Below are 23,831 nucleotides of genomic sequence, written 5' to 3'. Positions count from 1 at the left end.
CGGTCCCGGCGACCTTTGCCGCATGTCTTCCCCCCTCTCCTCGTCAGAAGAAAATACGAGCCACTAGCACCGCAAAAACTCTTCGGAGAAAAAAATGGAGAAAAAGAAAATTATTCATGATTCAAAACATCTTTGCAAATAACGAACTGAAAAGGTGTGCAAAAGTACTCAGCTGCCATTTGTAAAATGTGTAAAAGTTGCACATCTGGTCATTAGATGCAGAGAGCTGGTAGAGACAAACCCTGCGGCAAAAAGTGGCTCCACAAACAAACATTGTTGAATATTCGGCAGGGCTGAGTGATGTTGCACAACGCACCTTTCAGTTTTTTAGTGGTAAAAAAACAACCTCATTTTGAATCATACATCATTTACTTGCTACTTCACAAATGTCTGCCACTTTGTGTCGGGCTTTCACATTAAATTCCGATGAAATATGTAAAGTATATCCATACCTGTGGTTGTAATGTGACAAAATATGAGAAAGTTCAAAAGGAATCCAGTGCAAAACCTGACGACTTGCCTTCACCTCGTATTAGTGCTGCTGTTGGGTTTGAGTTTGCACATAACATAACCTACTGAGGTTTTCTGTTGTTTTCTTACAAATATATACATTTTTAAAATAATGTGTTTTTTGCAAAATGGCTGCTCTTATCATATCACCATATTTCTATTATCCCTCTTTTGCAAGAATAACCCTGTAAGACCGAATAATCAACTACTGACGTGTGCTTAGCTCCTTGTTGTCATTCAGGAAATCCTTTGAACACATTTGAAACTTTTTTTTTTTTTTTTTTTTTTAACTAGCTTATCTGTTTCGGAAAATCTACAAGCTTTGCTCTTTGATTTAGTGATAGGGTGAAATCATTAAAAAAAAAATAAAATAAAAATGTTCTTCACACCTAATCTTCCCAACAGATAAGACCTCATTACCTCACGCCTCATTACCAGGAAACGCCGCCACAGGACGCGGCTTTTCAGTCATCGATTTGAACCCAACCACTTATATACTTTCTGGAAGGCTTTTTGCATGGGTGAAAACTAAACATCCCCTCAGAATGTGGCATGGCGTGTTTCTTTTTTTCTGTTTTCTTCTAAAACTGGGGCATATCTCACTGGTTTTCCTTCTCTCCTCGAAGCGTCGTCTGGTTTTGATTTCTGCTAAAAATCCTTTTGCCGTCGTTCTACTTCCTGCTGGTTTCTGCTGCCGTTTTCCCCCCGGCACGTTTTCTGAATTTGTGGTGAAAAATTACACACGAAGGGCAGGATGTGGTGCAATAAGCACAACTGCGACAACAATTTGATTGTGGACGTCCACCACGCCTGGAGCAATTTTTATTTTATATTTTCACATCTTCAAGTTCACTGTTGTACTGCCACAGTTACAAATCAGATACATTATGGAAATCTCTCCAAAATGTATTCCTAGGATATTACTGGGACTGCAGATGTAACTTTTGCCACATCATTTTTATGCTTTTATTAGAAAATGTGCTTTTCGTTGTTGTAGGTTTCATGGTTTTTGGTCAAAACTCTCCGTTGGGCTTGTCTTCAAGCGAAACAAGCGTCTGACTCTGTCAAAATGTCTTCAGGAAATGTTTTTGTTTCATTAATAACAGCAAAATAATCATATTCAGCCGGTAAAATTAGTACTGAGCATGTCACGGTGAATCTGAGGCATCACTGTTTGAAAAGTCAAATGGTTAAAAAGCACAACCAGGGAGAAATAAGCCTTTTCTCCACTAAAAAGAGATTTATATTTAAAATATTTTACTCTGGAAATATTTTTCCTTAAATCCATCCAAGTCTTACGTAAAAAAAAAAAAAAAAAAAAGCAAGACAAAACACAGAACTCTTTTCTGTTTTTATTTTAATACATATATTAAAATGCATTTTAATGTACGTTAATGTCAAAAATAGCACAGCTACGTCTGGATAGCAAATAAATAAGGTCAAGTATTGGAAAATATATCAGCTGCCAATATGTCATCTGATCAGTGTGGGTGTCATTATCAGATAAAACAATTTCCGTCACTTTTACCAAACTCAGATCTTAATAAGTAAATAGTTTATTTTTTTTTTTTAAAAAAAGCCGTCATGAATGTTCAAAAATATTTTTTCACTCATCAGACGTCATGAAGCTGCCATTCACATGTGAAACAGAGACATTGTTGCACGTAGGAATTATGTTATTAAATGTTGCTTAGATAAACAAGTAAGCAGGAAATACATTTCTGTTCATTTTGACAAGAACAAAAAAAAAGCAAGAAAGAAAGAACAAAAGAAAAGTGATCACCTGAAAAAGTTACGATATCTTTTGTAAAAAAAATTGTAAAAAAAATCTATAAAAGCATGCTATTCAAAACTACACAATAGAGTCGCTGTAATAAAAATACATTTGTGACTTGTGTAAAGGGAAGTTGACCTCATCATGGGCGGCTCAAGACGGGGGAACAAAGGGACCAGAGCCCCAGCAGAACTGGACCTGCCCCCCCACTATGACCACTGTACTGAAGATATAGTACTAAAAGAATATCTTTTAATGATTTGGTTTGCACAGAAACCATAATTGATCCAGTGGACCAATTTCAGTTTTTTTTTACCTTCACAGTAAAAAAAAAAAGTTTTTTTTCCCAAATTTGTAAAAACTGCTACTATGTGGCGATAATATAGTGTGAGACAGATAATCTGTAAAAAGATAAATTCTTAATTATCTAGAAAAAATGCACTGCTCTTTGTGTAAACCAACCAATCAGAGCCAGGAGGAGGTTCCTAGCGTTGTCAATCAATCTCGTGATATGTGCTAATGGCGGAGAAACAACTCATCGTGACACATAAACTGTTTGTCCGCCATCATCGGTGGTCATGCTAACTAACCAGTAGCATTCTGCAACGAAGAAGAGTCTCTACCAGAGGAGCTCGATTTGACCACTGATTGTCTGTTTTATATCATGTTGTCCTAACATAGCGGCAGTTTTAGCAAACGTGTAAAAAATGCTTTTCAAAAGTGACGTTCTGTGGCTTTAATGTAATAAAATATTGTGCACCCATAGTAACGTAGGTTTTTCAGGCGCACAACAAAGCAGTATCCATAGTTACAAGGAAAAGCATTTCTCGTACAAATAGCATGTCGATTAAGTCTCATGTTGAGCCTCGTATCTCATATTGATAAATAAGCTGGTATAAAAACGGAGAAAATACATTCATTAAGAGCACCGCCCTCTGCTGGAGCAATGAGTGCTGTCCCACTGCGACATAAGACCCGCTGTCGTTATCAGCTCTCTCTCTGCTTCGCCGGCATGTAGCCGTCGTTGCAGGGCTGCCTCAGCATGCTACCTGACAGAGCAATCTGCTTCAGGATGTCGTTACCGTGGAGAGGCGGTAAAAACGAACTCAGAGTGGTGCTTAAAGGGTGCTGTGGCAGGGCCCTGGGAGGATGAGGTGGGAAAAGGAAGCAGGTTGTTTCGGAGGGTTTGTCATCGTCCTCTGCACTGCCTTCCTGTTCCTCGCTCTCCTCCGCTATCATGCTAACGCCTGAATCCTGGCACGGAGGCGCGGGGCTTTCAGGTCGGAGCCTCGGGATTTGCTTGTAATCTAAACAAATCTGGATAGAGTTTTTGCCCAAAACGTTCCCACTGCTGCCAAACATCTGGAAATCTAGTTTTGTCGCGTTCCCTCCCTCGCCTTTCTCGTCTTCCTGTTTTCCTTCCTTCGTCCCTTCATCGTGTCCGTCGGCCGTATTGATGCTGTCTCCTTCCATGCTCTCCTGACTGACTTCTTCACAGCTGCACATCCCCGAATCTACACTGTGGAGCCTGAGCCTCTCGGCCTGCTGCTGCAACTGCTGCTTTTCTACCTTCTCGTAGTCTGAAATGATCACTGCCTTCTGTTTATCATCGCCCATAAAAAGCAACTTGACCATTTCCAGTTCTTTTTTCGCCTCGGCTTCGCTGTCCCGTTCGGCGTCCCGTTCTTCGCCTCGGCCGCCGGCCGGCTTGTAAGGGGCGTCGGGCGCGCAGGGCTGCAGCTTCTTGGCGGGAACGCAGTCAGAAGAGCAGAGCTCAGAGTAGCTGGGGTTGGAGAAGCTGGAGCAGCTGGAGTCGTAGCTGTTGCCTTCTGGCATCGCTTTTGCTTCTGGTCTGCAGAACTTCATGGCGTCCACAGTGGAGGTTACTTCGTAGGAGACAATATCCACCGAGCTCAAGAAAGACTGAACGCATTCCCCGGTGAAGTGGGAGCTTAGCCACGTCTGCGGAAAAAACAAATGAAGATGGGGGGATAATTCAGTGGATGGGACCAAAGAAAGCAGCTGTTTTATACGAGTTTAAATGTCACCAAGCGCTACGTCGGAGCACGGTTGCCACTAAATACGTCCTGTATTGACTTGGACCTCACACTACACATGATGTTGCTGTGGTTTTACCTTTTCGCTCTTTCTGCAGGTCTAGAGGCAAGAGCCATAATGCTCCGCTTGTGAGAGTAAATCTGGTGGATTATATTTTATTTTTTTTACAACTTTTTTCCTTCCACTCCACTCTTCATTAATATGGGCAGATAAAGAGCAAGGAGGACTGTAGGCTGAAATCACTTTTATTTAATGGGAAAGTTTGCTTAAAACAGCACCTGGAACATAACCCACCGTCACTTCTTGAAATACTCAAACAAGAATATTTCAATAATAAATTGTTGAGATTTACTTGTATGGTACAACCACCTCTGTTATGCAGTAAAACTTGACAAAATTATGTAGTAAACTTTTAGTCATCACTGCTGTACAATCACTCTCTCTTCCTATCGTTCCATCTCCACTCTCTGTTTGAAACGTTTTGTTGTAAAACTCTTTAAAAAGACTTTTTAGGACGTTTATATGAAAATAAATAGGATATGTAATATCTCAGATGTTTGTTTTTTTCATTTTCCCGCTCCTTTTCCTTCACTGATGTCTTGAATGTTAAACACTTTGTAAGCTTTCCCATTTCAGTATTGTGTCACAAATATATAATCTTTTCAGGAACCTTTTTAACAGCAATTACTCGAAAGTATTGAGATCAACAACCAGAAAAAAACCTAAACACTCACTTGGACTCCAGATTTTTCGGGCATTGAAGCAGGAATAACTTCTTGACCTTTCGAGTTCAGAGAATACCAGTCCTGTGCCGAAAACATAAAGCTGGTTAGCATAAAAAAAATGTGACAATTTAAAACATTGCTTTGCAAGATTTTTCATAAACTAAATATTGTTTTAAGTGCATTCCACTAAATAAACAAGAGAAACAGAATTACGAGAAATCAACTTGATTACCTGGAAGATTTCAGATTTCCCAGGGTCCGGTATTCGTCCGCCTTTAAAGCTTTCCACTACGTAGATCCTGAAACAATTAAAAACTCCATCATGAACCGAAGCCAAAGATGGCTGACGCCCAATGGGGGTCAAACCCTTAACATAACACATCGCAAATCTGACAAAACTGTTTTTGGAAAACACGCTTAGTTTCTCACAGTTGTTTTTTGCGCATACAAAGGCCTACGCCGGCGAGCAAAAGACCCAACCCTGCCAGGGTCAAAACGCCCCTGGTGGAAACGGCCACATCCGGCTCTGAAAAACACAGAAGGTCGCGTTAGTTGAGAGACATGCTTACAAAGTCTGCTGTAGAGGTTCTGTAAAGGAAAGTGCATTGGGTTTGAGATTGATGCGCCGTTTTTATGTTCAGTTTGAGAAAGTTGATCTTCAACCTTCCTGTTTTCCATTATTATTGTCATCAACAAAATGGGTTCAACAAAACCTTTGTTCAAGTTTGCTAACATTTTACCTGGGGTCAGTTTCGATGTTCCCACTTGTGACACCCATGACCTCGTGGGGCCCCAGTCACTCCAGGTTCCCAATAAATATGACTCCTGGAACAGCACGCGAGCACGAGCTTCATAAGTCTCATCTCGTGTGAACAAACTGGGATCCAGATGAGCCTTACAGTCCCTTGAACACTGGACGGTTTTACTCAGAATGTTTGGATCCTGACAAGAAAAAAACAGCGAACACACGGTCAGCGAACACACGGTCAGCGAACACACGGTCAGCGAACACACGGTCAGCAGGCTGGTAGTTTTCCGGTCTCTCATTTGAACAGTCTACCGTTACCGTCTACCGCGCTTACATTGACCATATGATTGAGCAATTTGACATTTCGAAAATTAATTCACTTCATGCAAACACACTAATTTAGAAAAAAAAACCTGTTATTTTGTAAAAAGTTTTGGTAGCAGGAAGAGAAAGTTTTTCAGCCGTACAAACGTTGGTTTGTTTTGCAAAACTGCAATGGAAATGTTTTTGGGGTTTTTTTCGCATCGCAGGGGTAACGTGATCTCGTTGCCACTGGAGCAAACCATGAGGAAGAGATATGAAGAAGTTTGAGGATCATGGCGCGGTCGTTTTTAAAAAAAAAAATTTTATGAATTATCCCGTGAACAGAGTCACGTGTGATTTTAATTGCGTTTCTCACGCAATGGAAACACGGCAAGCGTGAAGTTGTGTTTTTTCGACATTAGTGGAACATCGACAATGTTTTGCGCACATTTGTAATGGAAGCGCAGCTGTTGCCGTAGACGCATCACAAAAATGTGCATCTTTCTCATCAGTAAAATGAAGCCCTTTTGTCTCCAGAGAGGCGTCCGACGCCAGGCTGGGGTCCACAGAGCTCTGAGCGACGTGTTGTATTATTGGTCAGAGGTTTGTTTCATGTGGAGATGCGTCCGGACAGCAATGCTGATTATTCGCTTCACTGTCCGGTTTTTGTATCCATAACAGACATAGATACTTTTGAGGAAGAGTTTGTCCGAATACAAACGGTCTGCAACCGCGTGACTGTTTGGGTGAACTACGTGGGAGCCTTTATTATAATATATTAAAATATTTACTTACAGTCCACGACTTATCCTTTTGCTTCCACTGTAGTTGAGAGTAGAACGTGGTAATTCTCAAGTGTTCTTCAACTTGAGAGGTCCAGGTCACAATGGTCTGGTTTACATTAGGTTGTCCTGGTGGGTTCAACTTTACTGCAAAGTCCAACATTCAGCTGTTAGCTGTCAGATAATGCACAAAGATAAAACACGCGGTTCCCGGCAAAAATCCTTTTACTCCTCATTGAACTTTTTCAGATTTGTCACATTACAACCAAATAGGCCAAATCGTCTTATTGGGTTTTTTAATTATGAGAGTTTCTTCATTTCTTTACTACATGGCTATTAGAAAAAGAAATCGGTGGCTACCTATGGATGGTGGCTCCAACAGTTCCTCTGTACAAAATGTCTACAATGAAATGTCTTACAGAATAGTGCCTGGATTTATTTTTTGTCATTTTGTGTTACTTAGTTGTAAACTATGTGCTTTGTGTTTTTTATGCGGGACACCTACAGTATATATATATTTTTTCCTTTTGTTCCAATAGACATGGAAATGATTGACTGTAAAATTTAGGTGATTTATAACAGAGACTTCTTGAGAACAGCTGTATTTTTTTTTTAAGTTAATGGTTATCAGTTTAGCTACTGTTACACCTACAGATGTGTCCTTTTGAAGCTCTGACTTGATAAAAAGAACCCAACTTGTTATGCTTGTGGCAGCAGCGACTTTAACCAGACCGAGACAAAGCTGTGATTTCAGCTGGTGTGTGTTAAAAACACACCAGCGATCAGCGGCTTACGATTGAAGAAACGGCTTCTGAAAAGGATTAACCGCACTCCTGTGAGCAGATCACCGACAGTTTTATACTTTTATGATTGTCACTTTAGATTTTCAACCTGCAACTGAAAATTGCCCCCCCCTGACCCCCACAAAAAAATAGCCAAATATACAACTACCCAGCACTTTTTTAGATTATTTGTTTTAGTGTGCTTAGTTTATACTCACTGTTATGCGCTGGCATTTGGTAAATGGCTTCACAATGTTCAGACGGCATGCATCTCACAGTAAGGGATAGGTTATGAAATGTCATGAACTGAAAATGAATAAATAAAATTATTTTTACTTTCAGAACGCATTCATGACCACTTTAAACATTTTCAGAAGCAATACGTTTTGTTGGCCATTCCTACATGATGGAAAAATGCTGAAATTTTGAAAATGAAACATTTTCCCTTTTTCTTTCTCGTCAAATACAGACATTATCATTTGAGTAAAGGGTTCAAGCAATGGATTAAAATAGGGGGGAAAAAATAGAAATACATCTGTTAAATCATCTGGGTCTCACTTTTTAACAACACAAGGTGCAATAACAGTGAAGATATGTCACTTCAGACTAATTCAGTCTTCATGAAATGTCTGTTTTTGGTCAGCCTGAGTGGCACCTCTATGCTTCTGTAAAACTGAACAGCTGATCCCTGACAAAATGAAGTTGAGACTAAACATGAAACGGTAGAAAAGTCCTGAGGGTTAGTTTAGACGTTTGCTTTATTTGAGATATAGTTAAGATATAAAGCTTTTTCAGAAGCAGAAATTGCCAACTTGAACCCGCTTCTCCAAAGAACAATGTTGTATACTCACAATGTAGGGCTTCGAGAATTTCATTGAGCAGCTTTTTAAAGCTGGGTTTGAGGCATCAATGGACTTTAGCTCACAGAAAGCCTTGTAGGGCCTGGTTAAAAGAGAAAAACCTTTGTTAATTATTTGTCTCAAGCGTTACTTAAAAGCATTTCATGTGGCGGAGGGGGGAACTGCTGTTGCTCTTACTTGGCAATATGATTTTCTGCATGTATTGTGCACACATCGTCTGTAAGACGGCGGACATGAGAGCTGTCCCACACACAGGTCATAGAATCGTTGTAGTCATTGTAGCAAGTGAGATCTATGTACAAGAATGTGGGCATTTAATTAACGGAAAAAGAATCATTTCAGATATTCGTCAAATATCGAGTTAAATGACTCACTCTTTGGATGAAGGATGGAGCATTTATCAGCTCTAGCACTGCAGATACAAAGTACAAGGAAAAGAAAGAGTCCTGTCCTAGTGGTCGCCATTTTTTCACAAGTTATTGTCTTTGAGATATGAACCGCTGGGATGGCTGGATTTCCAACATGTGTGACCAGAAGGCTTGAGGGCATCAGTCACTTTCCAGCTGTTGTTCTTCTCATCCTGTAGTTGATAAATGGAAGGAAAAAAAAAAAGAAGTTTTACTCTTTTTAACACCAATTTACTGAACACACGTACTGAAATACAAAGAAAGGGTTAGGAAATGGTCAGCATGTGAGCAGGAGTTTTTCCTCTAACTTCAGGTAAAACCAGCCTTATGAGTCCTGAACTCAACCGCAGTTCAGATCATTTCACCGTGTTTCACGGCGCATCGCAGTGCGCTGTCTTACAACTTCACATATTACACTCGACAAACACGACACCATTATTTGAGTAAACCAGTAGATTTAAAGCTGCAGCAGGTAACGTTTAAAAAAATACGTCTTTCACATATTTGTTAAAACTGTCACTGTGTCGTTACAGTACAGCATGAGACAGATAATCTGTGAAAACAATCCAACTCCTCCTCCTCCCAGTGCTAACGACAGAGCTACACGGCTCAGAGATGACGGCAGATAAACGGTTTTTCTGTAATGGTAAGTGTTTCGCCATCATTAGCACATTTAGCAGCGCGTACACAAGCTTGATTGACAGCACTAAGACCTTCCTCCTGCCTCTGATTGGTTGTTTTTGACAGGTGCATTTCTTCAGTTGGCCACACTAGAAAGTGGAGGAGCTTGATTATTTTTTTTCTTTACAGGTTATCTGTCTCATTCTAAACTGTCATGATAGTTTTAACAAATATGTAAAAAAAAATATTGTTATAAATGTTACATACAAGGTTGAGATACTCCCTGACCTTTCCCTTGGTCTTCATGCTGCTTTAAATGTCTACTAGCTAACTGAGGAGATTCAGTGGCAGACTGAAAGGATAGTTGCATTAACCTTAACGCATTAATCATAAACATTAGTGCCACAAACGGTGAAGAACTGGAACAACGCGATATTTAGCAGAAGCTAATGCGCTAACTTCCTTTCAAATTATATCTGCCCTTATAAGACCACAATCCTCGATTACTAATTTAAGTTTAAAATCATTTACATGATCTATAATGTCCTTAGATATTGTATTTATGTTTTTGTATTGTTTTCTGCTGTTTTTGTATTTTTCCTGTATGTTTCTTGTTTGACAAAAACTTTATTGGGGAACAAAAAAAACGAAGAAAATGTGAGGAGAGGAAACGGAATGGCTCCGTCAAAACCTCTTCCAAAATAGAAGTACCGCTATGAATGGTGTTGAACTTTATTCAGTTTAATGTTTACAAAGCAGCCAAGAAAACTAGGGCTTTAGAATTCATATGACAATATTTATTTAGGGGAAGCTAAGTGTGCTAAATGTTTTCACAATCAGCAAAAATGCCAAACAAAAGACTTGTCATTTGCACAAAGTCGGTTGTGTGCAAATGTGAAAGGGGAAAAGAGTGAACGATGAAAATCCAAAGTAAAAACTTAAATAAAAGTACTTAGAACGTACTAGAAGTGGTAAAAAACTATATATAGCTAAGACTGTTTTAATAATCATTGCCCGAGTTGTTCCACAGCTGAATGATCAAAACAGTCTCCCACAGTGTCTGGAGATGTGGGTGTACAGGTACACAGGCTAAGATGTTCTAACCGAAAAACCTTTGGTAAAACATTTCCTAAGAAATGTCTCGTATGCAAATCTCCTCACAACATGTCCTCTACAAGAAAGTACTCCCACATTTCAGAAAGTCTGCTCTTTCTTCTCTTAACCTCGCGACATGTGATAAATCTTTTCTTTTCAGAAGAGCAAAACTCTTGAGTGGAGACGAGAAGTTGAAGGTCTGCTTTTAATTCCTCAAGTTATTTCCTCCCACCTGCAGCGAAAGAGCGTCACACGACTTTTTTCTCCTTCTCGGTTCATATCTCTCACACACACCAACCGCAGATAAGATTAACAAGACAGAAAGTCATTTTCGAACTTCTGAAGGATCGCTAATGAGAATAGTTTTGATGGCAAAAAGGTGTTGGATATCTTTCCTCTGTCTGAATTTACTTGTGAACTTCAAACGTCCTCTAACTCAGCGGCGTTCTAACATAATGATGTAAAGCACTTTGAAATGCCTTGCTGCTGAAATGTGCTATACAAATAAAATTTGATTGATTGATTGATTTTGGGCCAAAATGGAGAAGTCAGAATTTTATTTTATTTTTTTAAACTACAAAAACAAAATTCCAGCATTTGTTTTTACACTGCTCAACAATAAGCTCAGCATACAGTAACTCAAATTAAACAATAACTCAGTTTTCGTATAAAATGGGAGCTTAAATCACTGTAGATGCGAAACATAACAATTTTTTCAAATTAATCAAATAAAGAGTTTGCAAATTAATTCCTTTGGGTTCAAAAGAGTTTGAACCCAAAAATAAAGAAAAAGATTCTTCCTATTCTCAGGATTTGTGTCGCTGTCTCTTTAAAAATGCCTGCTGGTTCAAGGGAGGTTTAATCATTAAAAGCAGATTTGTGCTCTCAGTCCGTTGATATTTACCACGAAATTTAAGAGAAAGGAGAAAACACGGTTGCTAAAAGTCAAATACTTTGTGTTATGCTTAATATTTTCCATTGTAGAAAACTTAAATTTATCAGTAATAACTTTGCTTTAATAAAAAATAAAAAGTCTCTCCTGCCTGAACCACTTGTTGTGACAGGCCACAGGAGCATCAGTGTTTGGTTGTACTTGTGTTTCTCTGATGATAGAAAGTAATACCTCTTTCAAAACTGAGAACAATAAGTCATACATCATCTTTTTTTAGAAGAACATAAACATGAGCGGAGATGAGAAACCTTTAGCACCTTACCTGTCTGCGAAGCAGCTCGGCGTCTTCTTCAAGTTCCTCAATTTATGTCCTCCCACCTGCTGTGAAACAGCGTCAGACAAGGTTTTTTTTTTTTCTCAGTATGAATCTCACTCAGAATCGCAGATAAACTGATAACACAGAAACTAACTTCTGAACTAGTGGCAGATCACTACTGAGAAGTGCTGCCTCATTAACAAAGGACGTGTTTTCTCAGTTTAAGTCAATTCTTTCTGCGTTTCAAATAACGTCCTCTGATGGTAAGAAATCTAGTTTCTGCAGTAATGTTTTGCTCGTCGTCTCTTCCTGTGATGAGCAGGGATTTTCTATAACAACACCTGCTGTGGACCTTAAGGAGCCCCCTAGGGGAAATGGAGGTTAAAAATGTCTTCTGCGTTCCCCCACGAAAGTAATATATTGCAGTTAAAGAGAGTGGTACTCCGTAGTACCTCGCTAAGGTACTCCGTGGTACCTGGCTAAGGTACTCCGTAGTACCTCGCTAAGGTAGTCCGTGGTACCTCGCTAAGGTACTCCGTGGTACCTCGCTAAGGTACTCCGTGGTACCTCGCTAAGGTACTCCGTGGTACCTCGCTAAGGTACTCCGTGGTACCTGGCTAAGGTACTCCGTGGTACCTCGCTAAAGTACTCTGTGGTACCTCGCTAAGGTACTCCGTGGTACCTCGCTAAGGTACTCCGTGGTACCTGGCTAAGGTACTCCGTGGTACCTCGCTAAAGTACTCTGTGGTACCTCGCTAAAGTACTCCGTGGTACCTCGCTAAGGTATTCTGTAGTACCTTGCTAAGGTACTCCGTGGTACCTGGCTAAAGTACTCCGTAGTACCTCGCTAAAGTACTCCGTGGTACCTCGCTAAGGTACTCCGTGGTACCTCGCTAAGGTACTCCGTGGTACCTCGCTAAGGTACTCCGTGATACTCCGTGGTACCTCGCTAAGGTACTCCGTGGTACCTCGCTAAGGTACTCCGTGGTACCTCGCTAAGGTACTCCGTGGTACCTCGCTAAGGTACTCCGTAGTACCCTGCAGGGCTCCGTAGCACCTGAACCTGGCAACACAGGAAGAAACAAGCTGTGAACATGGTCAGTGTGTGAAATTCTTGATGCGAAATTTCAAATTGCAAAATATGCATCAGATTATGGCACGCTCCCCCCAACCCCCCCCCCCCACCCCCCCACCCCCCCGACTCCCTCGCATCCTGCTACGCACTTTTACTCGATTGCCGAGCAACAGTCGACGGTTTCAAACAATCCAACTGAACCCGGCCGCTCTCAAGCTTCTGCATCAGAATCACAGGAGCATTCGAAGTGAGTCACAAACAGGACGAAAAGAGAAGCATGTGTGGGTTCACGTAGGATTTGTGGTCTGCGGCTGTTGCAGTCTAATGCAAAGCGACCAGGAAGCACACCAGAGCCCCCCCTCACCCCCCACCACCCGCAAACGTCTCTGCACAACAACAGCAACAGGAGCAACAGCTGGAGCGGATTCTCAGTCAATTGTGCTAATGCAGACATTTTTAAAAACTTTTTCTTTTTTTTTTTAACCAGTCAGAACGCAATCCCAATAGAACATGAAAGTCTTTGGTACAATGTTATTGTTTTTCCCCCCTGAACTAATAAATGGAACAATTAATGACTGCCTCTTTTTTTTATTATTAGTGTTGTTATTTGAATTATTTCTGCAAAGCGCTGGGCGTGTTCTTTCATTTCCGTGCGCAGGGGTTCTCACCTTCTCCGGTCACCTGTTTGTGCGGTTTAATTAAAGGTCAGAGTGTTTTTGTAAAAACCAGAAAGTGCTCCACTATTTCTGTCAGGTGCACATCCTGCTCAACGGCACCTCCACCCCTGTAAACAATTCTAATCTGATTAGACGGCGGGACTTTTTTAGAAGTCGTATAGTTTACCGAAAAGAGAGGCAAAAGAAAAATAAAGTGTAATGTGTATTTTTTGCTTGGGCGTGTTATCAGTAACAAGAAAAGAAGAAGCGGATATTTTAGTAATATTTAATGGTTACTGTGAAAAGAAATTGCACTCTTCTCGTTTAGTCAGATTTTCCGATCAGGTTGGTGACCTTCAGCTACCACCTATAACCTTTACCTTAACTAACAGCTCTTTGCTTTTACACAAAAATATCCCAAGCCAAAATGACTCTTTATGATTTACTTTGCTTCTTTCAGACCAATTTTTTTCCCCCACTTTGGAACAGAAAGATCATTTGAAACACTGACAGTATAATGAACCAGCAGTTCTGCTCGACTCTCATCTCCCTTAACTTCTGTGTCTGGGATTTCTCCCATTGGCCTGGATTCCTCCAGTAGAATTTCTATCGGCAAACAGAAGGAGAGGTTGTGAACGACGACGCCGATTTTCCGCACCGTTTCAGAATCGTAGTTTTAGCAACGCCAGTGGAGGAAGTGAACGAAGCCGTTCAGTCCGTGTTGGTCACTCTTACAAATATTGAGTTAGCATTAGCGTCTGCAAATGCTGGCGACTGGGTAAAGTTCAATACTTCAACAGAGTCCAAGCCACCAGGAAGCAAATGTTTATCAATGGCCGACAGCCTTCGCATGAAGTGAAGCTTAGAACAAGGGGCTGGTGTTTACCAGGCTAATAATGACCCAGTTGGTTCGGTTTGATGTCACCTAACCTGTTTGCATTACTAGACAACAACATAATAGGCCACAGCTGAATAATGGGATTTCCTTTGATTTATATTAGTGTCAGAATGCAGATAAATTATCAACCATTTACTGATGAGGTAAAGTAAAAAGTAACCATCTAAGAAATTACTCAAGTGAGAGTATAGAAGGGATTTGGTAAAACAGGCGACTTAAAAAAAAAATAAAAAAGTAAAACTACATCATCAGATGGACAAAAATGTAAAGCTTTTTGGAACTTTAGGTATTTCAAAGACCAAAATGAAAATAATTCTCATAGGTAAGGTGATTACAAAATAACAAAATCAGGCAAACGTCAACATTTTTCCAAGTCAATTTTTTTTTTCCAGCATGAAACTTTAAGAAAAATGTGTGGATTTCTGGTTAAAACAACTTTGTTCTTCATTCTGTGAAGTTAGTCAACATGGGCAGAGTATCCAGAAATGTTACTCTCAAGTCAGAGTAGCAATAATTCATGATAAAATGACTCGAGGAAAAGAAAAAAAGTACAGCATTGTAGAAATAGAGTATTTCTAAAGTTGCTAAAGTAATGTTGCTACATAACTCTGCTGCCGAGTCACTGAGTCTTCTGTGAACTCAGGCCTGAATGGATTCATGGCTCGACTGAGATTGAAAATCTGCAAACATTTTCAGCCTTTCATCTCATGCTGAACACACCGTGCCCGAAGCGTCGCGTCCAGATCAAAGTTATGCTTCTGCACAAAAGCCACAGAGTGAGATTAAGAGCCTAGTTTTGTGCAATGAGTCATATTTGGAAATTTGAGTGACTCACTTCATCTAACCTTAAAACACATGTACAGAACAGCAGCAGCATGTTTGGAAACACGACAATTTTAATAGAATAATCAGATTAAAACTGTCTTATCTCACTTGTTAGGGATCCACTTAAAACTGTGCCTACAGCTTTAAAAAATAATCTACATTCATGTTCTGGTTCTGTCTTCCTCTGACATTTGGACTTCCCCTGATCAGGTCCAACAGAAAAACTGAAAATGCAGACTCTTTTTTTTTTTCCACTCTGTTTTTATAGAGACCCAAGCAAGAAAACAACCACAAACTACAGAAAGTAGAGAAAAGAAAAACCCACTTCCTAACCTCTTTTTCTTCCCGGAAATCTACTTTTGTTTCTGACAAGAAATAAAAGAAGAAGAAAAGAAAAACTCTTTTGGTCATGTCCTGATCTATAATTTTTTTATTGACTGGTAACTTGTAATAATGTAATAATCTATAATAATGTAATAATCTAGCAGAGAAAGTGCAGGGTTTTTTGTTTTTTATTTTCAAGTGAGGCGTTTAAAGAAGGCATATTGTAGTTGTGCAAATCTTTCATCTGACTGAACTAAAGGTGGAGGCCTGTCCGTTTCTTTACTGATAAATGTCGCTGTTTTTGTATTCTTGGAAAAGTAGATTCCATAAAGGTGATTGGTGTTTTGCACTAAAGTTGTGCAGTAGAAGAAGAAAGGTGGAGAGTTTGAGCACAAAATAGGCCAAGTGAGTGGCCTATTTTGGTGGCATTGCAAAAAAATAGAGAACCAGTGAGTGCAGCTCTTATGAAACGCAGTGGCTCAAAAAGTGAACATACCTTTGATGAAACTCCAAGTCTAAAAAACTAGAGAACATTATAAATCACTCCCAAACTCTCCTCCTCTAATAACTGGTCAGTTTAGCAGTAAAACAGTGTGAAACTGTACATGGTCTTCATATTGGACTTAGTTGAAGCACATTTAGGGTGTTTTCACACCTGATAGTTTGATTAAAGCGGACTAAGCGGGACTTGTGTGAACGAACCCTTTGGGGTGCGTTCACACCCCCAGGGTGTCACACCAGCCCTCGTTTGTGGAGGTGTGAACACGCAATCGAACTCTGGTCCTCCTAACAGCCTAGCTCTCCGTTCGGTTGACGTGAACTCCGGTGGCGACGCAAGCAGACCGGAGACCGCTCCAAAAGGAGGAGGCGGACTAAAGCGCAGGGGATTCTGGGTAAATACAACCAAAACAAATGTGAGAGTCTAACGCTAGCAGGTAAAGTGGCTCAGTCTTTTAGCAAAGACAAAGGAGAAATCTTACAACTGCTCCATTTTTGTTCACATTTGGCGAAGGAGGAGGTTGCGCTCCGTGTCTTTCATATCATCTTCATCAATGGTTCTTGGTGCAGCGCCACCACAGGCAAGGGGAGGGAACAGGTTTGTCAAAGGGTTTGGTTCATTTGACAAAGTACTATGCAAATGCGAATCACACCAGCTGAAAATGTAACAAATGTTGCTATTTTGGTCCCCAATCCAACTGATCCTACCGGCCTGTCAGGGGTGAAAACAGCCGTAGGTTTAGTTCCAGCCTTCAGTCTTTTGGGCTAAACGCCTCACATTGCTTACACACAACCTGATAATCCTACAGTTAGCTCCAGCTGTCCTATAATTATCTTGCCATTTGCATCGTTTAACTTTTGCTCCGGTCCACAGAGAAGTTACAATGGGTAATGTGATCACATTGAAGAAGGTATCAATCAGGAGAAGGGTATAAAATAAGTCCACAAGATTATATATACATTACGGTAGAGTTAATACAGTTATCTGATATTTATAGAAAATATAGAAACGGTACGATTACTGAAACTGAACTTTCCCGGTGAGTTGCCTCAATATTTTGGGATTTTATAAAGAAAAAGAATTTCAGGATATTTGAAAATTATAAAGTTTTAGTCAATTTCTTTGGGAACAACATGGAGCTGTTGGACAGGGAACATATTAAACCTACCATACATCAGTTCATACACGTTGGTGTATATGATTACCTGTTAATGAACTGTAATTTGAATTAGTAGAAAAATATATATGTATTTTTTAGAGGACGGGGCACCACAACTGGATCCAGCCCAGAGCCCCACATCGTTGCAAATCCGGCCCTGGTCTCATCAAAAATCGGGCATTTCAACTGAGCTGAGTTCACTTTTAAATCAGTCCCATCTTATCTAGTTTCCTCAGCCAAGAATTTGCAAAGCAAAGGTGACTCTGTTTCCTCCGTTTCTGGTTGTGGATGACGATTTATGGCTTTTTTTTTTCATAACTGAGCGAAAGTGGGTGGATGGAAGGAGAAGCTGGCGCGACGGCAGGATGTGACATGTGGGAGTGAGCGATGTGAACCCCGGCAGCAGACAGCGTGCCACGGCTCAGTGGAAGAAAGGCGTGGGCTTGTGGCTGGATTTAAATCGTTCCCTCATTGGTTCTCGTCCAATGAAAATTTGAATCCCCTGACTGTGCCAGTGGGTTAAATGTTTGTTTACGTTGGAATAATACAAAAACAACAACACGTGGTCATGTTACCACCTTTACGACCTTTGGATACTCTGAGACGTTTGACTCCGTCGCTGCCCACCTCCTCAACTGTTGGCGTCATTTCTCTGTCTTGTTGCACTTTCTACACGTTTCCTGCATTTACCACACATTTCAAAGAGGCAAAAACTTTCCCTTTTCTCTTTAGATTTTTCATTTCACTATAAAAAAAAAAAACATACAGTCAAAAGGTACAGAATTAAATGTTTGCGAGCGTTTACCACGACTGAAATGTTTGTTTTAAAAACCTCACATGGTTCCACGTTTACCCCATGTGTGGCTTAAATGGAGACGTTTCATCAGTACATTAAAATACTTTTTTTCTTTTTAAAAATCATTTTATTTAACAACTTTAGGAGAGTCCCACAACAAAAGCTAAAGAAAAAGGCTTTCACGATTGCTTAATGTTGCCAAGCTGTTATCACAATATGACAGTTTTATCTCACTTATCAGAAAAAGACACCAGTGGAACCCGCGCTGTTGTTTTTTTCTCCAGACACTCGATTTTATCGGGGTCTGCATCAGGATATCGAGACTGAGGCGACATGACTTCCCGCCAGAGTCAATCAAAAACCGATGGCTTCAAATCAATACCGGTTCACCAAAATCAGCCAGAAAAGCAGCCTACCTTCCCAGCGCTGTTCAGTAGAGAGTTCTCAGCTTTTCTGATCGCTTCTTACCTCCTGAACTCAAAGTGACTAATCTGTAGTTTTCATGTTTCTCGCTCTCCCTCTCTAAAGTGACGTTGGGGGAAACGTACGTAAAGCTCTGACAACAAAGCTGCGGCTGGACTGCGGCGTGTGGTTTCGTTGATAGTAACTGTGTGATCTGCAATACGAAACGGCAGGGTGAAAACCCCATGGTGTTTTTTTTTTTTTGTTTTTTTTGTTTTTTTTTCCGTTTCCTTTTTTACACAGCACTTTATCTCCAAGCTGAAGGAAGGCGAGCCTGCCTTTCTGGAAACTGCTGCGTTTTGCTTACCGTATGACGATTTAATGCAGCCATGGTGACATTTTCAGCTCTCAGAGACTGATTTCTTAATTGTTGTAGAATTTTAAAGAGTTTTAAAACACTTGGTTTAAATGTTCAGGAGAGGCAAAGAAAACAGCAAACCTGGTGACCTGAAGACGAGCGGCCTGTGATGATTACACACAGATCATCCACCAAAGTGTTTTTACAATAGAATAGAATAGAATAGAATTGAACTTTATTGTCATTGCACTGTCACAAGTACAAGCAACGAGATGTAGTTTGCATCTATCCAGACGTGCTCTACGAGATATAAATATTTATTTACGGATGTACAAGACTGTGTATGTATGGACTATAAGGGGTTATAGCAAAGAGATATAGATATTGTGTATAAATATAAATATAAATATGGGAGCTATATGCACAGATTGTACAGATTATACAGAATATACAAGAATGTTAGGGAATGGATTATAGATAAATAATGGCAGATAAAATTTACAGGTTGTATGTGTGTGTGAAGAAAACAGTCTGTGATGTGTGTGTGTGTGAGGATAGTCCATGTGTTATTGTTGTATGAGAGGATAGGGGAGTACAGTCCTTATAGTTTATGTTTTATGTCAGGAGGCGTTCAAAAGCGTGACAGCTGTGGGAAAGAAGCTGTTCCGGTGCCTGGTGGTTCTGGTCCGTAGGCTTCTGTAACGCCTCCCAGAGGGCAGGAGGGAAAAGAGTGTGTGTGCTGGGTGAGTGGAGACCTTTGTGATTTTCCCGGCCCTTTTCAAACATCGCTTCCTGTAGATATCCTTGATGGCAGGGAGCGGTGCCCCGGCGATATACTGGGCAGTTTTCACCACCCTCTGCAGCGCCTGCCGGTCGGAGACAGAGCAGTTCCCGTACCAAGCTGTAATACAGTTGGTGAGGATGCTCTCAATGGTGCAGGGGTAGAAGTTCGTGAGGATCTCTGAGGACAGGTGGTTCTTCCTCAGGGTCCTCATGAAGAGTTTGGAGCAGCTGGTCGTCCAAGTCAGGTCCTCGGAGATGTGGACTCCCAGGAACTTAAAGCACTTTAACAAGCAACATCCCGGTTTATGCTGTGACTGTTACTTTAAACTTAAGCATCAACTGGGGTGTGAAAATTACGATATATTTCAGTTCAAGATTTCTAAAGAACCTTATTCTTTTCACATTTGCCTTAATATTGTAAGCAGAATCTTCAAAAGTGAGCGGATTCTGCATGAGAAATAGGAATTATATGAAAGAATAAAAATTATTTTATTTATTTTAACTTTATTTATTTATTTATTTTTGTAAATTGTGACTCCATTTGACAAATCGTAACTTTTCTGGTACTTGTTGTTTTCTGGTAACATGTCTTACAGTTGACATAAGCCCTGTTTCCAGCAGGGGGAGCCCAAGAGCGCTTAGATTCCCACAGAACAGACAGACCTCGAAGCAGAACGTCAACAAAATGCTTTCAGACTTTCAGCTTTAAATGAAAAGTATAATTGTTTTTTTAAAAATAAAATAACTTCTGCAGAATTTAAAAGATCTGACAAATTTGCTTTTTTTGTTCGTTTTAAATATGGCAGTGAATATGTCTAAATTCAGAATTTAAATAGAGAAATAACTAAGACACACTGTTTACATTAGAACATCTCAAAGACTTTGATGGACCGCAGAAGTTGCATCGTGTTCATCTGTCCCATAATTAATTTTAAGGCGTCAACAAAGCAAATTTATAAAGTTGCAAAGCCTTCATATGTACGACATAATAAAACGTAGCAGCAACATGTCACCCAGTCTTAATGAAACTGTTGAACATTCGCTCCTCCACCTGGCCTGAGGAACATGGAAGAGGCTGAAAACCACAGAGGATTGTTGCTTTTAGCATTTTATCTCTATTTCCTGGGAGAGTGGGTTTGTTTTGATCTGTTTTTTTTTTTTTTTACAGATGGAGACTCAATCAGTCCTGCTGGGATAATGGACCTGACCTTTACCTCAGCTCTTTTTGGATTCGTCTTTTTTTTTCCCTCCTTTTTTTGTTTTGTTGAGGCAGGCTTTGTTTTTCTAGAATGACTAACGCAGGATTACGCGTTTTTTCATGGGTCAAGCTGTTGACTTCTAGAATATTTAGATCTATATATCAGTGCTCAGATGATTTCTATAAAAAGATGCACAACCTGTTTTTTTTATCTCCCAAATATTAAATGAGACTAAAGTCTTCCTGTTGACATATGGTGAAGGTTGATATAATTATGATTCATTTTCTTAAAACTCTTTGAATTCAGAGATGTATAAATATATTTAACATTTGGTAGAAGTGCATTTTAAATTGTACGACTTGGGTCAAATGTTGTTTGACCTGGACTGACTGGCTTCACTGGCTTTGAAAAAGTGTTTTTCCTCATCATGATATCAACAGTTTTAAGACGTGCACCAGTCCCTCCTGGTGCAAAACTCCCAAAAACATGATGCTGGAATTCCCATAAGTCACAGAGAAGACGGGTGAATTTTCCCTCTTATTCTTCCAGATGTAATAATGTTAATGACGGCCAAACACCTCAGTCTTACTTTTATCAGCCCACAATGCATTGCTCCAAAATGTGACATCTATGAGTGCATTTTAAAACTTTAATCTAGCTTTTAACGCGTTCGAAGTCATTTTAAAACATTTTCAAAAGTGGACTGGCGACCAATCCAAGGACAAAAACCAATTGACCAAAACTAACATCAGAGAAAAAGAAAAGAAAAAGATTTGTGTAAAACATTTGGTTTCAGCTGTTCATCCAACGATAAAGCAGACCAACAAAAAACAACAGCATAGGATTGTATCTCTAGAATAACTGGTAGGTCACCAAATGTCAACCCCGTTCGCTAAACGCTGCTCAGCCATGATGTCATGACGACCTCCTCAATATCGTTTGCTTATTCTTTTGAAAATGTTAAAAATACCAAGTCAAACTTCTGACTGCGATGCATAAAACCAACCTAAAGGCCGCAGAGTTTGGTACGAGTCAGTGGTTGTAAGCAAAACTTGGATCACATGATGCTTCTGTTTCTGAAGTACCACAATGGGTTCAACTTCAGCTTCCTGGTGAGCCACAGACAAACTCTGCCGAACTTTCACATCTGTAGTTCCTGCATGTTGTCTTTTACTTAGTGACAGTTCCCTGTTGCCCCAGTTGCAACTGTTTTGTTTGCCTTTGACAAAACAGAGGAATACTGTGATGTTTTAAAAGATTAAAACAGCCTTACACACCTTGACGAGACGCCAATGGTAAATATGTGTAATGAAACAGTCTGGATCCGTCTCTGTGTGATTCAAACATTGCTGCTCCCATGTGGGTAGTGTTGCAATTACACCACAGATATCCAAAGAACTCAATCATTTTAATCAAAATAATGTCAATCTAAAAATATATGATTTCCTGAGGGATTTATTATCAAAATAATAAGTAAACACACAAAATGCTGTAGTTAAGCTAAGTGACAAGAGGAACTATTCTACCCACAGGAAATGGAAGTCAAGGGAAAGTTCAGTGTCACAGCTGACCATCACTCTTTTTTTAACATTTCTCAATAACGCTTTTTTTTTCTTACATCCCCTTTTTGAGTAAATCTCATTCTTCCTGTCATATTTCTCCAAGTAGGTTTTGTAATCCCTAAACTTATGGCTAGTCCTATGCATTGCGCAAAAGTTGTGAATCAATATTTGTAACTCGATACCTACCTACCTGTAGCACAATGCTACAAATAATGTTTCAGCACCAACACGCTGCGTGTCAAAGAGCGCCCAGCAGGTCATCGACCCAACAACGCGCCATCTCTCTGGTCCTGTTTCACGTCTCGGACGTTCTTCCAGTTGTTTAAAGAGCTTTCGATCATTTTGCCCACCTTGTGTGAGAATACGTCGGTTTGTGTCGGACAAAGTGGACGAAACGGAGGCATTCTGAGTCCCAATCCCAATCAACCCAGTGCAAGTGTTCAAGCCAAGATAAATGTAAGTTAATCAGAAAGAGATACTCACCAGTTACAGAGGGAACACCTGCTCTCCCATGGCCCTGCTGGTATCTGTAGCTCCATCAGACTGACGTTCGAAGCATAGACTGCTGTCCCTTAAAGGAAAAACCAAAAAAGGAAGAGAAACACACACACGCTTCCTTATGAGTATTTAATGAAGTGAGTTTTTCTCTGAAGCAGTGTGAAGTTTTATCGTCTGTGTTGGCTCAGTTTCTAAGTAACTCGAGTTTTCTAATGTGGAAAATTATAACCTTAGTGCTTTAGGAGTATGATGCAGGGAAAGAATGATTGAGGCAAATTTTAATGTTTGTTTCCCATTAAAATAAATGGTGCAGGGGCGTGCCGTGGTGGCGTAGGGGTTAGCGCGACCCACATTTGGAGGCCTCAAGTCCTCGACGCGGCTGTCGCGGGTTCGACTCCCGGACCCGGCGACATTTACCGCATGTCTTCCCCCCTCTCCCTCCCCTTTTCCTGTCAGCCTACTTCATGAAAAGGGACACTAGAGCCCACAAAAAGACCCCCTGGAGGGGTTACAAAAAAAAAAAATAAATAAATAAATGGTGCAGATCTAAACCTATATCTTAAACTTATGACTACAGCGCTGGGCTGTAAGGAGCCTCCTCTCATGTGACTACAATCAAATCTGTGAAGGAAGTTACCTTTGAGGCGAAAAGAGAGAACAGATGATAGTGTGTCGCTAATCAAATCCAGAATATTTTTACCAAAAGTCCACAGAAATTCACAGCATTGTTCTTCATTGTAGTGCATGATTAGCTTAACTCCAGTCGTTCACAGACTTTCTACTGCTTCCTTCCACTTCCAGCCTTCCAATGCATTTCCTGTGGATCCTCATCTCCCTCCAGTGAATAAACAGTGGATTTCTGAAGTGGATTTCTCCAGCAGAATTTCAAACGGGTCAATCAGCGAACAGAAGGACATGTTGTGA

General features: G+C 40.3%; 1 protein-coding gene across 6 annotated transcripts; it reads right to left on the bottom strand.

Moving 5' to 3' along the window:
- Positions 1–1,847: 1,847 nt before the first annotated feature.
- On the bottom strand, positions 1,848–22,993 carry LOC116720625 (uncharacterized). Of its 6 annotated transcripts, none has more exons than XM_032563991.1 (12): positions 22,893–22,993; positions 11,880–11,938; positions 8,917–9,122; positions 8,720–8,834; positions 8,534–8,627; positions 7,901–7,988; positions 6,914–7,047; positions 5,808–6,009; positions 5,497–5,593; positions 5,300–5,366; positions 5,077–5,148; positions 1,848–4,246 (listed from the first exon to the last, which is right to left on the bottom strand). In XM_032563991.1, the coding sequence occupies exons 3-12, from the start codon at positions 9,089–9,091 to the stop codon at positions 3,272–3,274; spliced, it is 2,019 nt and encodes a 672-aa protein (XP_032419882.1). In that variant the 5' UTR covers positions 9,092–9,122; positions 11,880–11,938; positions 22,893–22,993; the 3' UTR covers positions 1,848–3,271. The 6 variants fall into 6 exon arrangements, with proteins under 6 accessions (XP_032419882.1, XP_032419881.1, XP_032419884.1 ...); XM_032563990.1 differs by lacking the exon at positions 22,893–22,993 and adding an exon at positions 18,522–18,821; XM_032563993.1 differs by lacking the exon at positions 22,893–22,993 and adding an exon at positions 18,522–18,821 and having other exon boundaries at positions 11,880–11,935.
- Between the last annotated feature and the right edge of the window lie 838 nt (positions 22,994–23,831).

Source organism: Xiphophorus hellerii, chromosome 5 (genome assembly GCF_003331165.1).
Source record: "Xiphophorus hellerii strain 12219 chromosome 5, Xiphophorus_hellerii-4.1, whole genome shotgun sequence".
In the NCBI taxonomy this organism is placed as follows: Eukaryota; Metazoa; Chordata; class Actinopteri; order Cyprinodontiformes; family Poeciliidae; genus Xiphophorus; species Xiphophorus hellerii.
Note: the sequence above shows the minus strand (reverse complement) of the source record. Positions and strands in the feature narration are given on the sequence as shown.

Coding starts and splice junctions, on each gene's coding strand:
- LOC116720625 (XM_032563991.1), bottom strand. CDS start 9,091: ATGCCCTCAAGCCTTCTGGTCACACATGTTGGAAATCCAGCCATCCCA. Junction 8,835..8,916: donor CTCCATCCTTCATCCAAAGA/GTGAGTCATTTA, acceptor TCTTGTACATAG/ATCTCACTTGCTACAATGAC. Junction 5,149..5,299: donor GGAAATCTGAAATCTTCCAG/GTAATCAAGTTG, acceptor TTTTCGGCACAG/GACTGGTATTCTCTGAACTC.